Genomic DNA, 13,486 nt, shown 5'->3' on the forward strand with positions numbered 1-13,486 from the left:
GTACCCCTGTCAAGTTCCCTTTCCACTTGGCCATGGGCTGCCAGTCAGTGAACACCCAGCAGTGCTGCACTTCATGTAAACAGAATAACATCCGTACTATTACTTTAGCAGTTTTGCGTCAAAGCAGTATAGTGTGTTGTCGTCTCTGCGGGTTATGTTGCACTGGTTGCTCATGAACAGAGATTTCCACAGCGTTGCATGGTGTTCCCCAACACATTAACCAAGCATTAAGTCACAATCTTTGACTGTGTAAGCAACCCTGCTTCAATGGCCTGTCCATTAGTAGTGCTCCACATAACCACCCATGTGTATCCGCTTTGAACGTACCACACTATCACAGGGAACCATGTCAAAGACTGATTCATGGCCCTACATAGAATAGCATTGTCTTGATGGTCAACAGCCCTCAAGGTTGAATATAATGTGTATGTAGGATCTGTCGCCTCTTCTTTAGAGTTGCCGCAACCTCTTCTGCTGTTTACCACCGGCGTGTGCTAATGACGTTGCCAACTTGTGTCACAGCTGATTATGTAGCCGACGTGTTGTTTTCCACAATTGTTACATCCATGTCACACAGCGTGACATATAATGATCGAAGATTGCTTAAATCTCAAAGTCTGAAGTAGGCTAAAGGCCAAATTAGTTAAGTTATCTTGTCTCTGGGTTTGCCATTTGGTTTCTGAAGTTGGTCAGAGTTCATTTTCAACCGGCAAGTATGAGATATGCTGTATTGGTTATTTTGTTCCTTTGTTGTGGAAAAAATATGTCATTTCCAATGAGCGCTATGTTGTGTTAAGAGAGTTTCCAGTGAAGAAATAATGATCTGTGTCATTTTGTGAAACGTTATTAAAGGGAACAGAATTTGCCGACACAACTCTCTCACTCACATTTGTCCTTTCTGGGTGAGCATGCGTACAGGCATACGGCAGTGTCACACCGCCTGTGTTACAGCGCAATTACACTTCAACAAATATTGTGTTTTTGGGCCCTATTTATGACCATAAGGGTACATTTGTCCTTGGTGGCTGCTGTGTTTTTGTGTGTGGCTCCACAAGCCTGTTGTTTGTGGAAGCAGAGCTGGACAACCATTGCAGAGAGAGGCAGTTAGGCATGTGCCTGGGCTCTGTGGGCAGTGGTTTGGCCTGCTGCCAGACACACAGATGGCCGGAGTCTCAGTCTCTTTTCTTTCTCTGGCTATCTTGTTCTGCTCACTCACAAGCGCCCCTCTCTCTCTCTCTCTCTCTCTCACCCCCCCACCCCCCACCCAACCCCCACTGCCGATGAAGACATTTCCTCTTGTAAACAGTAGATGAAAAAGTCGGGTTGAGAACATGACGGAGTCTCAGAAGACTATGTCACTCTGTGATCATGGAATGCTTATGGGTGTGAATATGCTGTTGAAGAGGCGTTGAAAACGGCAATGGCTTTAAATAAATGGGCTCCTTTATCTATAACAATGCCTCTCTTGTTTACAGTATGATGTTGGCTGCTTGTTGATTAGTTCCTCAAAGTGAGGTGGCAGATGATTTAAATTTTGTTTTGAATATAGTGATGGCTTCTCTGGAGTGGCGCAGAATGGAGGAGAACACGACATAAGTCATGTGTTTCACATTCAGGTCACATGTGTATTTGTACATTCATTTTTGTGGAATTACTGCGGACATCTCCGTATAAAAATGTGCTACATGTGATGGCTATCATGGATTGATGGTTTATAAATTGGAATCACAGTTTAAAGTCATGCAATTTACAAAGGCAAACAAAGTATGTTATAACCAATTAATTAATACCTGCAAATATTTATCTAACACAGTAAATATTGAAGTTGAGCTTGACATAAAAATATGTCTATACGCTATATTGCAAATCGAGTTACAGTCTGTGTTAGAATGTGTAGTTTGCCAACGTTTTCCACAAAATAGAAAGAAAAACAAAAACTTCATCAGAGCTACGAGAATCAATAAACTGATACACAATATTGATGCAGTGTCAGTAGTCACATGGCTTTTGGTGATAATGGGAGGAAAGAAGCTTAAACTGGAGAGGCTGATCTGTTGTCATCTCAGTCCAGCATATCAGTCAGAGAGATACCATCAAGCTTACATTGGCAACTGACCCTAGATCGACTCTTTCTTATTCAAGATGACGAGAGGTCTGTGCGTAAGAGTGGGAGATAGTGCTGCTTGTTTCATCCACACTATGGATGTTTCTGTGCAGAGCCTGATAAGGAATACACGACAGTGCTTCTTTTTGAGGGTGTTACTTTGTTGATTTTAACTGAACCGATAAGGTGTCTTTTTTTTTTTCTGAACAGTGCAATCGGATTGACGTCGTTTCAGGATGTGGTAAGAATGCTGAAGGAGTTGTTCAGACTCTAAGCCTGGAGTTTCACAACCTTTCTCAAAAAACATTAACCCCTGTGTTGCCAATAGTTGAGCTTTTTCCCCGAAATTTGCACGAGTGAGCTGGAAAGCAGGGTGATGTTTGTTATAAAGTGAGGATGTGTATTATTTAGTAAACATACCAAAGCCAAACCTTACATCCTGTCTTCAGTTAAACATCCACAAACTCTGTTTCTCTGCCGCTCTGTCTCTCACTGAAAGGGGCCCCTCTTATCACATGACCATTCTGTTTTTGTGCAGTAGTGTCGAGTGCAATCGGCCGTGAGAATGTGGCTCCACATCAATACACTTAGGGACACAATGTCAGGGGCCATCTGCTTCAGCTGAATATTAATCACATTTTTCTGATGAGCATATACATGTGAGGGGATAATTCACCAGAGTTATGCATTTTAAACCCCAAGGAGTTGACCACATATTTACTCATTTGAGACCTGGTTTTTGTTAGCCCTTCTACCAGGAATCGACATTATAAGCTGCCCCACATAAGCAATTAGAGCTTGGGATGATGTTTGAAATTAATTAAATTCCTGCGCAGGGTAGAAAGCTTCTTGGAATACAGTATGAATCTCCCCCCTCCTCCACCTCTTAACTGTGCTTGTTTCATAGAGCATTGTTAAAAGCTCTTAAAGCTATCTGTGTAAAGAACGCTTAAATAATTTTTATGACCGTTTACCTTCCACTTAAAAACATCATTGGTTGCAGATATATTACCGCTCAACAAGCGCACTGCTTTGCTCTTTGGCAGCAACTCTGCCCTGTCATTTGCCGACTAAGACATTGGGCCAATTCACCCCATGGCCTCTCTTCAAACCAGCAGCCCTCTCTCAAACATGCACTGCAGCTGGAGTGTGTCACAGTGGAGAATGTTCTCATAAAACACTCTTACAACAGGTAGACTCCATCTAGGGCTTTTGTGTATGCAGTGACTGGTGAACAAACACACTCACTCATTCCAAACCTGTCCACGTTTATGGTTTAGCACTCGGTTACTGGAATGTGCCTTCCCGCACAGCACCGTGCTACAAGAGGTTATAACTCAGAAGGAAGCTTTCAGTTTATGAAACCATGCTGAGCCCCGTTGCTTTTATCTGAGGAATTTATGTGTGTGTGTGTGCGCATAGTGTGCACTGTTTTGTTTCTGATATGTCAGTTCATAGGAATAGTGCTGGCTTCCTCATTTGCCTGGCCCCAAATGGTCTCAGGAATATGTGATTTTAAAGCTAAATGACTGAATTAGGGCAGGTATTATGTCTTGTGTTTCACTCAAAGTAGCCTGGGAGCACCATATTGTGCCCTGGAATATCAGCTCAATCACAATGCTATGACGACAAGAGAACATGCATGTCAATATGAGTTCTTGCAGCTCAGTCAGCCACTGCCTTTTCATTCAGATGCAAAGAAACAGTACAAGAGTCTGTTTGTTTTGAGCAAACATTCATGATCACTAAAAGTATGTGGTATTCAAAACACCTTTACTGACAGAATTTCAGCAGATTCCAGGCTCACTTTATTTCACATTTGATGCTATTAGCTGCTGTTTTAATGGCAAAAAAATTACGAGCATTGAGGCCCTTGGAGTTTGTCACAGGGTAAGATGTTTTGACATCACATGACCTCCTGACCTCAGAAACCTGAGTGGCATGACCCCAGGCGGCGAGACTGAGCAGAGATAAGAACCAGAGCTGTATGTAAACAAGCTCATGAGGAATTGCAGGGAGCACAATAAATGGGTTGTTATGCTAGTAGTAAACTCCAAACAAAACTGACTTTGACTCACTCTCTGACTGCTGCAAGCTAATTGAATATAGCATTGGGTGTTTGGCATCAAGACCACATGACCATATTTCTGTATTTTTTTTCACAAATAAGAGTTTTGCTTGAATTTTTAAAGTTTAAATTTTGCTAAAATAATTATAAATAATATAAATATAAATAAATAAAGGAGGCTTTATTTTAAATGTATTAATGGGTTTGTTTCAGACTGGCCCCCTTTATACCTGGCATTAAAATGCATTTTCTGTGATCGGATTGTAATCAGATATGGTCTGACCACTTGTAAGTACAATACACCTGAAACACATTGAGGACGGATTGTTATTCGATCTGCCAAATCACTTTGGGAGGTGGTTGGAGACGCATTTTGACCACATTAAACAAGTGCAAATGCAATCAGTCTGCGATGCGTCTCCACTCCACGCAATAATTACGTGAGCAGAAATACGAGCACAGCTAACGTGAAAGCGGCAACAAAACTGCGAAGTTTCATCTGCTTTCCTCGGTTTTCAGCATTTTGAAAACCACTTCTTCCCCTCATGAGTCAGGTGACATAAGGGGGGGATGATCGTGAATAAATAGCAGTCGGAGCTTGATGCGGACACAGGATACACATGTTAATGCCAGTTGTAAAGGGGGCTAGACTGTCTTCTTCGTCCTCTCATCAATTATGAGTTTACAGTGCTTTGGTTTGTCTAAGCACCTAACTGTCACCTACTACTGATCAATATCTCCGACCTGATTTTGGCTATACACGTATATCCCTGTTTTGGGAGAGGTTTTTTACAAAAGATTTGTTGTTTTTCTGCATATTTAAATGGTTGATCACTCTCCGAATTGCGTCAGAGATGAGTAGATAATGACTACATTCCATAATAGCCATGCGAGTAAAACCTTTCCCTTAACACACCTTTTTGTGCATGAGCCCGAAGAGAAATATGCACCAGACCAACAGATTGGTCCCACCTCTGTCTTGTCTGATGCCAGAGGCTGTGGGTCAAATGCAAACTGGCGACCAGTTAGCTGAAATCCCTAAAGCTGTAATGACCACTAGACCACTAGGCACAAAAAAACTCCTGCTACAGCAATGCCATTTAAAAATCCAACAACCTGAAATGTAAAGTTAAAGTATATCCTTGTGGCCATTTTGAGGCTGTTGCAAATCTTTTGGGGGATGTTTGTTCACCCGTTTTACCCGAGGTATTTTTGTAATTGCATCATACCACATTTTTTAGAGGAAACAGATTGACCTCATGTTGCACCTCTTTTCATTGTATATTGTTTTGCTTTGTAGTTTAACATTAAACAAGCTTGACTCACCGACAGAATAGCTTTGCAAAAATACAGGCACAGCAGTTTTTTATTAAACAAAGTAGTTATTGTATACTATATCTTCATTCATCAAGTCAATACTTGCTTTTCTGTCAAATGTTTCCAGTACTGGCTGGGAATAGCAGCAAAATAAAATGTTAACCTCTAAATAGTTCCTTTCATGAAACATTGTGCTCGTCTGTTTACTGTCAATCAACACAGCTTGTTTTATGTTTTGTCTCCATTTAGCCTTGATAAAATATAGTCCCCTAAAATATACAAACAAGAACAGACTGCTTCTAAAGAAACACAAAAAAGTTTTTTTTTTTATAATAAAACTGTCAAATTATATTGCTGATATTTAAATGTGAAATATTGTAGGGGAAACCTTTTATATCAGACGGGTGGCTCAACCACCAAATAAACCACTGCTGCACTCCATTACTTATGTTTCACATGATCTCTGAAGAGTATCTTTCAAAGAATTGCAGCAATTCAAACTTTTATAAAAGTAAACTTAATAAAAAAAAATTTCATCAAGTTCAAGTCCTGTCTTTGGCACCCTGCAGCTCGTGTCTCCCGTATTTCCCATTACCCTCAGCCATGAAGCATGAATGCCAGCACCACACAGCTCGCTTTACAGAGAAAGCATGACAGGATCACGGGCATGCGGTTCAGTGTGTGCTGGCATTGCAAGGCGTAGCAGGGCTGAGAGTCGTGGGCTGGTCATTTCAAGGGTAAAATGTGACTCTCCCCTCCATTCGCAGTCGGAAATGTGATATTGACAAAGTGTTTTCTCTACCCCCCCCCCTCCTTACATCTCACGAGGGAGCACATGCTAGTATCACCCTCAGTTCCAGCTAGTGGAGTGTGTGTTGTTACATCTTTAGGAGTTTTTCTGGCATATACACTGAGCTTGTCAGGACCAGGAGTCCTAATGTGGACCAAAACCCGGTCCTAATAAAGCAGAATCTGATTTCCAAGGAACTGGTTAGGTTTTATGGGGCGGAGATTTGAATTGAGCTTAAAATTAGGGTTGGGCATGAACTGGTTATGGGTAAGGTTAGGGATAACACTTTGTTTAAGCTGTCCGAATGAATTAAAGTCAGTGGAGTGTCGTAAGAACAATAGCTTTCGCAACATGTGAATGTAAAAGTGTGTGTGTGTGTGTGTGTGTGTGTGTGTGTGTGTGTGTGTGTGTGTGTGTGTGTGTGTGTGTGTGTGTGTGTGTGTGTGTGTGTGTGTGTGTGTGTGTGTGTGTGTGTGTGTGTGTGTGTGTGTGTGTGTGTGTGTGTGTGTGTGTGTGTGTGTGTGCTTCAAGCTTTGGCCAAAAGGTTTGTTTGGGCTGGTCACACTTCCAATCCCAGCCCTAGAGCCAGCAATACACAGTTCCCACACAGCTGATATCAACTCAATACACACACACACAGCTCATGCATACATCCACACAATCTATAATGCTCACACTAACCTGGTGCTGTGTAAACACACAGGCCTGTTGACACTAAAATACAGCTTTGCAGATTACCCTCCCTGAGTTGAGCTGTTTGCCAGCCGGTAAAATATTATCTTTGGATTGGCAGCTGTCATGAGCTTAGAGGACAGACGGTGTCAGGTGGATGTTTTGTGTATTTATGTGTGCATGAAGGAGGTGACGTAATGAGTGTACATTTACAAACTTATTCATTTGTGTTAAAGAGTGACCAGATACTCTGTGCTCTGGTTCAGAGTCCATATTGTATTGTTTTAACTTACCAGAAATAACTCACCAGCATTTTAAGAATAAGTGGGGGTTTAATTAAAAACATGTCTTTACTGAGTGATGAAAGGACCCCTGCAGGTTAGTTGGTCTGGGTGTGGCCAGAGATAATTGTCAGCTATCAGGCTTGTCGGCGTCTTTATTCAGCCTACATCCAAGGGCCTATACACACAAGAGTTCAGGAAAGTCTGCAGAAGTTCTGTATCGTATTGGCTTTTTACCCACATGTTACTGGCATTTTGAAAAAACACTATTTTTGGGGGAGAAAGTGAACCCGTAACTTCACTCGACGTCATGTTACAAGCTTTATCTGTGTCTCCGTTGTTGTTGTATTTCTGTGGTAACTTCGCAGTGCCACGGACAGACCTGGCAAGTATAGTGTGAATGAAGCCCTTTCTTAAAATGGTGCTATGATTACAGACAGAACAGAAGACAAAAAGTTAATACAGGTTTTTATTTGTTTAGATCCATATCAGAAATAATCTATATCTATACTAACACACCAAGGAAAAAAGAAATCATGTAAGCATTCAGGTACAGTGGGTATGCGAGTGCCACTGTAAACAGGAAGCTGATTCTGTCCTCTGCAGTTGTTTGACCGCTGATTTTAAAGATGTGGTCAGTTAAAAAAAAAAAAAAATGTCTGCCTGTTCACACTCAAATGTATGTGTATCTGGAGCAGAATGAAACCATTTCTAAACAATCTATACTTGTAGGTCATCATAACTCTAGCAGTAAGAGTGGTCAATAAGCCAACCAGTTTAATATTTCCAAACTAGAATTCAGCCTGTCACACTTTCATCAAAAATGTTTTAGATCTCTGTCATAAACACACTGACAGTAGCTCTCAGAAAGCAGGCAGAACTCTGCACAAAACCACAGATCTACATACCCGTCGTTCAGTTGAGTGCATGAAAGCATACTGCGAGTGCGTGAGTGGATTCACTGGCTACTGCCACAGATGAGACTTTTTGGGAAAACACTGGAATGAGGGTATGAGTAAATGAGGGTAGCCCCGTACGGCAGAGTGGGTCTGGAAGGGGTCCAGGATGTGTGGTGTGCACGGGGAGGTTAGCCAACACCTTCGTGTAACCAAGAGCCAGTCTGTTGACATTGCAAATATGCAGTAACCACAGTTCTACTCATAACAACTATCTCTGTGGTTCTGACTCTGCTGCTGCTGCTGCTGCTGCAGCCTCCTGCCATGGCACACCGTTGCCTCTAAATAGTGTTACTCGCAAGTTAACTGAAATGAAATGGACCAACTCATCAGCTTGTTTTTGCTCTATTTTCGGGGCTTGTGAAAAATAGTTAAAACAAACATTCGGCCGGACCGGCGTAGCAAATGTCAGGATATAGTGAGGCAGCACCACTACAAGGAGGCTTTAAATCCAAAAGTATACCAGCATAAATGTTCAGTTTTGCCACGTTTTCTTTCATCATCAACCCAGAAAACTCTTATCTCTTACCTGTTAATGGACACAAGTTGTGTATCATGATCACTTCCCACTAGGAGGCAATCAGTTGGAAGACTAGCTTTCTTGAACGAGCAACATTTTGGTCTGTGGTTTTCTTGTAGGATGAGGTTTTGAGAAAGTTCAGTCATGATCCACCACATTGATTCCAATCTATGTGTTTCAATAAAGTTTATAGAGATGAACGGTTCCTTGAGGTAACAGATATATTTTAATTCCTACGCCACCTTTTTATATGAGCATTATTTACCAATAAACTGCAAAATTGCCACCTTCCAAGTTCAATGAGGCATGCCTTCTTTCTCTGGGTGTCTTCAGCACACGGAGAAAATCTAAATCAAATGTTCACATCTCGGTGTTGATTTTCAGTGAGTAAACAATTCACAGATGTTCACCAGCCCACTTCCTGAATGAGGAGTATACTTGTGATGCAGCGAGTAGAGTTTAGATTATCACCTTGATCTTACAGGGAAAGGGACTTTACTTAAAGGCTTAAAGCTGCTGCTTTTAATCATTTAAATCATTAAATTGTTTATAAGAATCTGTCCAATATTGAACAGGGGGGTTTGTTTAGCGCTTGTATGTTTGTTTGCCTGCGAGGCATGGGATGTTTCCCACATGACTGATAGCAGCAGTGAAAGTGCCGTATCAGACTCATGATATGGAGCTGGAACATCTTTATCAGTGTAACGGTTTATGTACACACACACACACATACACAAAACAGCAGATTAGAACAGTAGCACCATGTTACACCGTTTCCACTAATCGAGCCATGCGGATGCATAAAAACAGAGCCTGTGTTTTGTGTATTTTGAGGTGTGTGTGTGTGTGTGTGGGGGGCATGTGAGGCTGTAATAATTCTGTTGATAATATAATTACATTATACCCAGTATAAACCATGGACGGTTATTGATGATGTTTGTTTGTGTTTGTTTGTTCAGAGACGAGGGGCCATCTCCTATGACAGCTCCGACCAGACAGCACTGTACATCCGTATGCTAGGTAAGTCTTTCACCACTTTTATTGTGTATACATGCTCACACACACACACACACACTTTCCACACAGTAGCAGCTTCATCTCTTCCATGATCATGTCCATTTCTAATGGTTTAAAAAGTGAGAAGATGGGGAAATGGACGACTCAGGAACAAAGATGAGAAAGTAGAGATCATGAGGAGGGGGAAGGACTCTTAAGAGCGCACGTCAAGTGTCCACTCAAACCCTGACCTTTTGATAATCTCTCAATCACAATAGGCTTAGGTTCCCTGTATCTGGAGAGTGAAGTGTTTTTAAAGACTGAACAAATTTGTTTTTCGAGTACAGGTTTTCATTTGAACCCTGAATATTTGGTGGTGTAACAATTAACCAATACTAATGGGTTATAGATCATAAAGATGATACAAATGCATACATTTTCAGGACTGCGTGTGTATCAATGTAAATACACTATGAACTGATTGGTTTTACGTTTCATGAAGCTGCTGTGCTTTAAATTCCTGTAAAAAGACTCTCGCAAGACCCTCTTTTCGAATGAATAACTCTTGCAAGACAAACTGTGGTCATAAGACCTATAGTGTTAAAACTTACTGTCACCATATTTCTCAGGTCCAAACGATTTGGCTGAAGCATTTAAGACATTAAAGAAATGCAAAAGCTGATGTCCCTAAAATGGTTTCAATTACCTCAGAACGCAGAACTGTGTCCGTTAGCATTTCAAGTATTGTTTTTGTCTTGGAAATGAGCATAAAATGAACAAAACAAAACATAGGATTCTGTGTTTGACGGTAAGCAGTTATCAATTTGGCTTGTTCCAATTTGTAATTCAAAACAATGTCTGCATTGAGTAAAGAATTGTATCCCATTGAATCGTTCTATAATAATAACAAAAAAAGTATTTGTATCAACATTGTATCACATGTTGCTCATCATATTGTCCTCTAATACCCCTTTCCCTTTCGTCTACTCTTCTTCTTTTTTTTGCCAATTCTGGTGCAACGCTACGATGTGCCTTCATTTTCAAACCATTAGCATTAAAATTTGTAGCGATCCTTACTTTTTAAAACTCTGCGCGCAATATAATTAATTTCAACAATTCTAAACAGTTAAATGAAAGTGAGAAACCTAACTACCATAACATTATCACCAAGAGCTATGATGATGGTGGCTTTGTCTTCCCCCAGACTGATTTCAGCACGTCTGTGAAATCACAATTCATTGCAGGGGTGAAAAAAAAACAAAAAAAAAACACCACAGGGCAGAAATACCATGGACAATGGGAATGTTGTTTATCAGACAAAATCTATGTATACCCGCTAACTCTAGTGTAGGAGACGTGCACTTGTACAAGTGTCTGTGTGTACATACTGCATGCTTATGTCCATTTTGCCCAGTGCTGCCCTGAGCATCCCCAAACAGGTTAAGCAGTTTAGAAGTTTACCCATAGGTCTGTGAGGCAGATGGTGCCAGATCAGCCTCGGCTTCCCAATCAATAAAGTTATAGCAGATAAGGTGCGATTAGAGCACACCGATGTGTCTCCACATGCAACTTTTACCACCCTAATTAATAGATCCAATGTTGTTAACTGAGGGGTGAGCAGCTGTGAAGACAGGCTATAGAGCTGAACAGTGTGAGTAGACGGGGGGGGGCATTAAACAATTGTTGTTGCTTTTACATTATTCTGCTGTACTTTACGTCTCTCTAAAATGCCATTGAGTTGACAGCTGCCATGTGTGTCTAGTCCCAGTAACAGCAATCTATCGAGCTGTAACTGTAGGAGCTCTGCTTTTTAATAATTTTACTCGGCTAAGTATGATGGCCGTCTCATACGTCACCAGCATAAAGCATCTGTCTCTGTAAATTTTTATATTAAATTGAGTGTGTGAGGTGAGGCACGCTAATGCAGACTGGTGTTTGCGCGGGGGGCCAGGGTTCAGTCTGCCAAGTTAATGCTGATGTGCTTTCAAATAGCGAGACTCAAAGCTTTCCCCACATCAGTTATAATGACATGACCTACATCTACACCAGAGCACCAGCACTAATGCACCGCAGGGGGAAACATGGACCCTGTGACTCTTAAAACATACCAATCACACAAGCACACAAAACACATGTGCTGAGCCGTGGCACATGCGAGAAGTAGAAGAACAGTTGTTTTTTTTTGTTTTGTCATTTAGTTTTGCATGTGAAATGGCACTGATCTCTGTCCACAACTTCACATACAGCTTCTGAAAACACTGTTGAGAATTTATTATGCCTTGAATTGTAATTCTTAGTTTTTGATATCTTGATAGGAGCTTGTGTAGTATTCAAACAGCTGTTTGCAAGTAAGTAACATGCTGGTTGGGGGAAAAACACCCGTGTGACTGCTTTGAATTCAATTCCTATGCACACGACAAACAATCAGACATAACGAGCTGGAAACATTCCATTGCACTTTTAAGCACCTTGATCAGTATATTGTCATAAAGCGTCTTGCTGTATATATACTGTTGCCTGGAATGACACACTAGAATTTTATTGCATCAGTGTCATAGCATCATCCTGTCACCTGACTATGCTTTCACTGCTCCTGATTCAAGTCCAGAAGCAGCCTGGCCTCTCCCTGTTCCTCTGCCTGACTAATAAAAAACAGTCATAGATTGGACTATAGATCACTCTCAGCATTTCTGAGTACTAATAGTAGAGCAGATTGTCCTGTCCTGACATGACATTGCATGCCCGACTGTTTGATCGACTCATCTGTCCATTAAATTATCTGTTCCGGGAGGCGGGAGTGTGTGTTTGTGTATGACTATGCCCGCATATAGATCGTGTGCACCATACTTAGGTCAACAAGTATTTACAAATTACATCATTTTGCTTGTTTGTGCTTGCTCGGCCTTCCCAATGTTGGGTTTTACCACAGTGAGTCAATAGAGAGCTCCAATTATACATGAATAACTAAAAAACTCTTTGTTTTTCTATCCAAATTACATAAATCTGTTCGTACAGCTTAGGGTAATTAAATAATGAAGTGTAATTTAGCACCAAATATCACAGGCATGATGGTAACAAACATATGGATAAATAAATAAAGTTTGTTTAACAGGGAACATCAGAAAATAAATAATAATAATTAAGTAGAGTGAGGAGAGTAGTAGTGCGTGTTAAACTCAGAAACAAAGAGTAAAAGAGTAAAAGAGTGACAAGAAAAAATGAGTCATTTGGAATTATGTCCATTGACGTACATTCATCATAAAATATGGTCTTCATCCATATTACATGTGTAAACAATGTGACACACAAGTCATATAATAGTTTTTGTTTGTTTGTATTATTCATTTTTTTTTAGACATTTGAGAAAAGTATGTAAAACACCTCAGGCTAATGTTTCACTTTTCAAACAAGGTGCCTCACAGGAAGGGAGATCTCACAAATTTTGCAAGAAAAATGGAAATTGTTCACATTTGTAGATGTGAATGAATCCACATTTTGATTGGTTACACTCGATGAGATTTCAAAATAATCCAAAAGTCACAGCTAAACTCTTAACCCCAGTCAACAGAGCTGGTTTTTCATCCCTTATCACTGCATGGTTGCATGGTGCTTGTTGTCCATAGCGGGACACCACAGAAAAACAAACATCACTGAAGGCCTGAAGAAGTTTGGTACAACACAAAGCACAATGTTTGGAGTTAAAAGAGCACTGACCAACATCACCATTACCAATATTTAAACATCACCCCAGGAGTTTACAGTGAGAGAGAGTCATTTCAGGC

General features: G+C 40.7%; 1 protein-coding gene across 6 annotated transcripts in view; it reads left to right on the forward strand.

Moving 5' to 3' along the window:
• The window catches only part of pde7a (phosphodiesterase 7A), a 33,463-nt gene that overhangs the window by 11,800 nt on the left and 8,177 nt on the right, over positions 1–13,486 (forward strand). For all 6 annotated transcript variants that reach the window (XM_058635667.1, XM_058635678.1, XM_058635630.1 and 3 more), the window contains one exon: positions 9,668–9,728. In XM_058635667.1, the coding sequence (XP_058491650.1) occupies positions 9,668–9,728 (61 nt within the window). The remainder of the gene's footprint in view (positions 1–9,667; positions 9,729–13,486) is intronic.

This window comes from Solea solea, chromosome 1 (genome assembly GCF_958295425.1).
Source record: "Solea solea chromosome 1, fSolSol10.1, whole genome shotgun sequence".
Lineage (NCBI taxonomy): Eukaryota > Metazoa > Chordata > Actinopteri > Pleuronectiformes > Soleidae > Solea > Solea solea.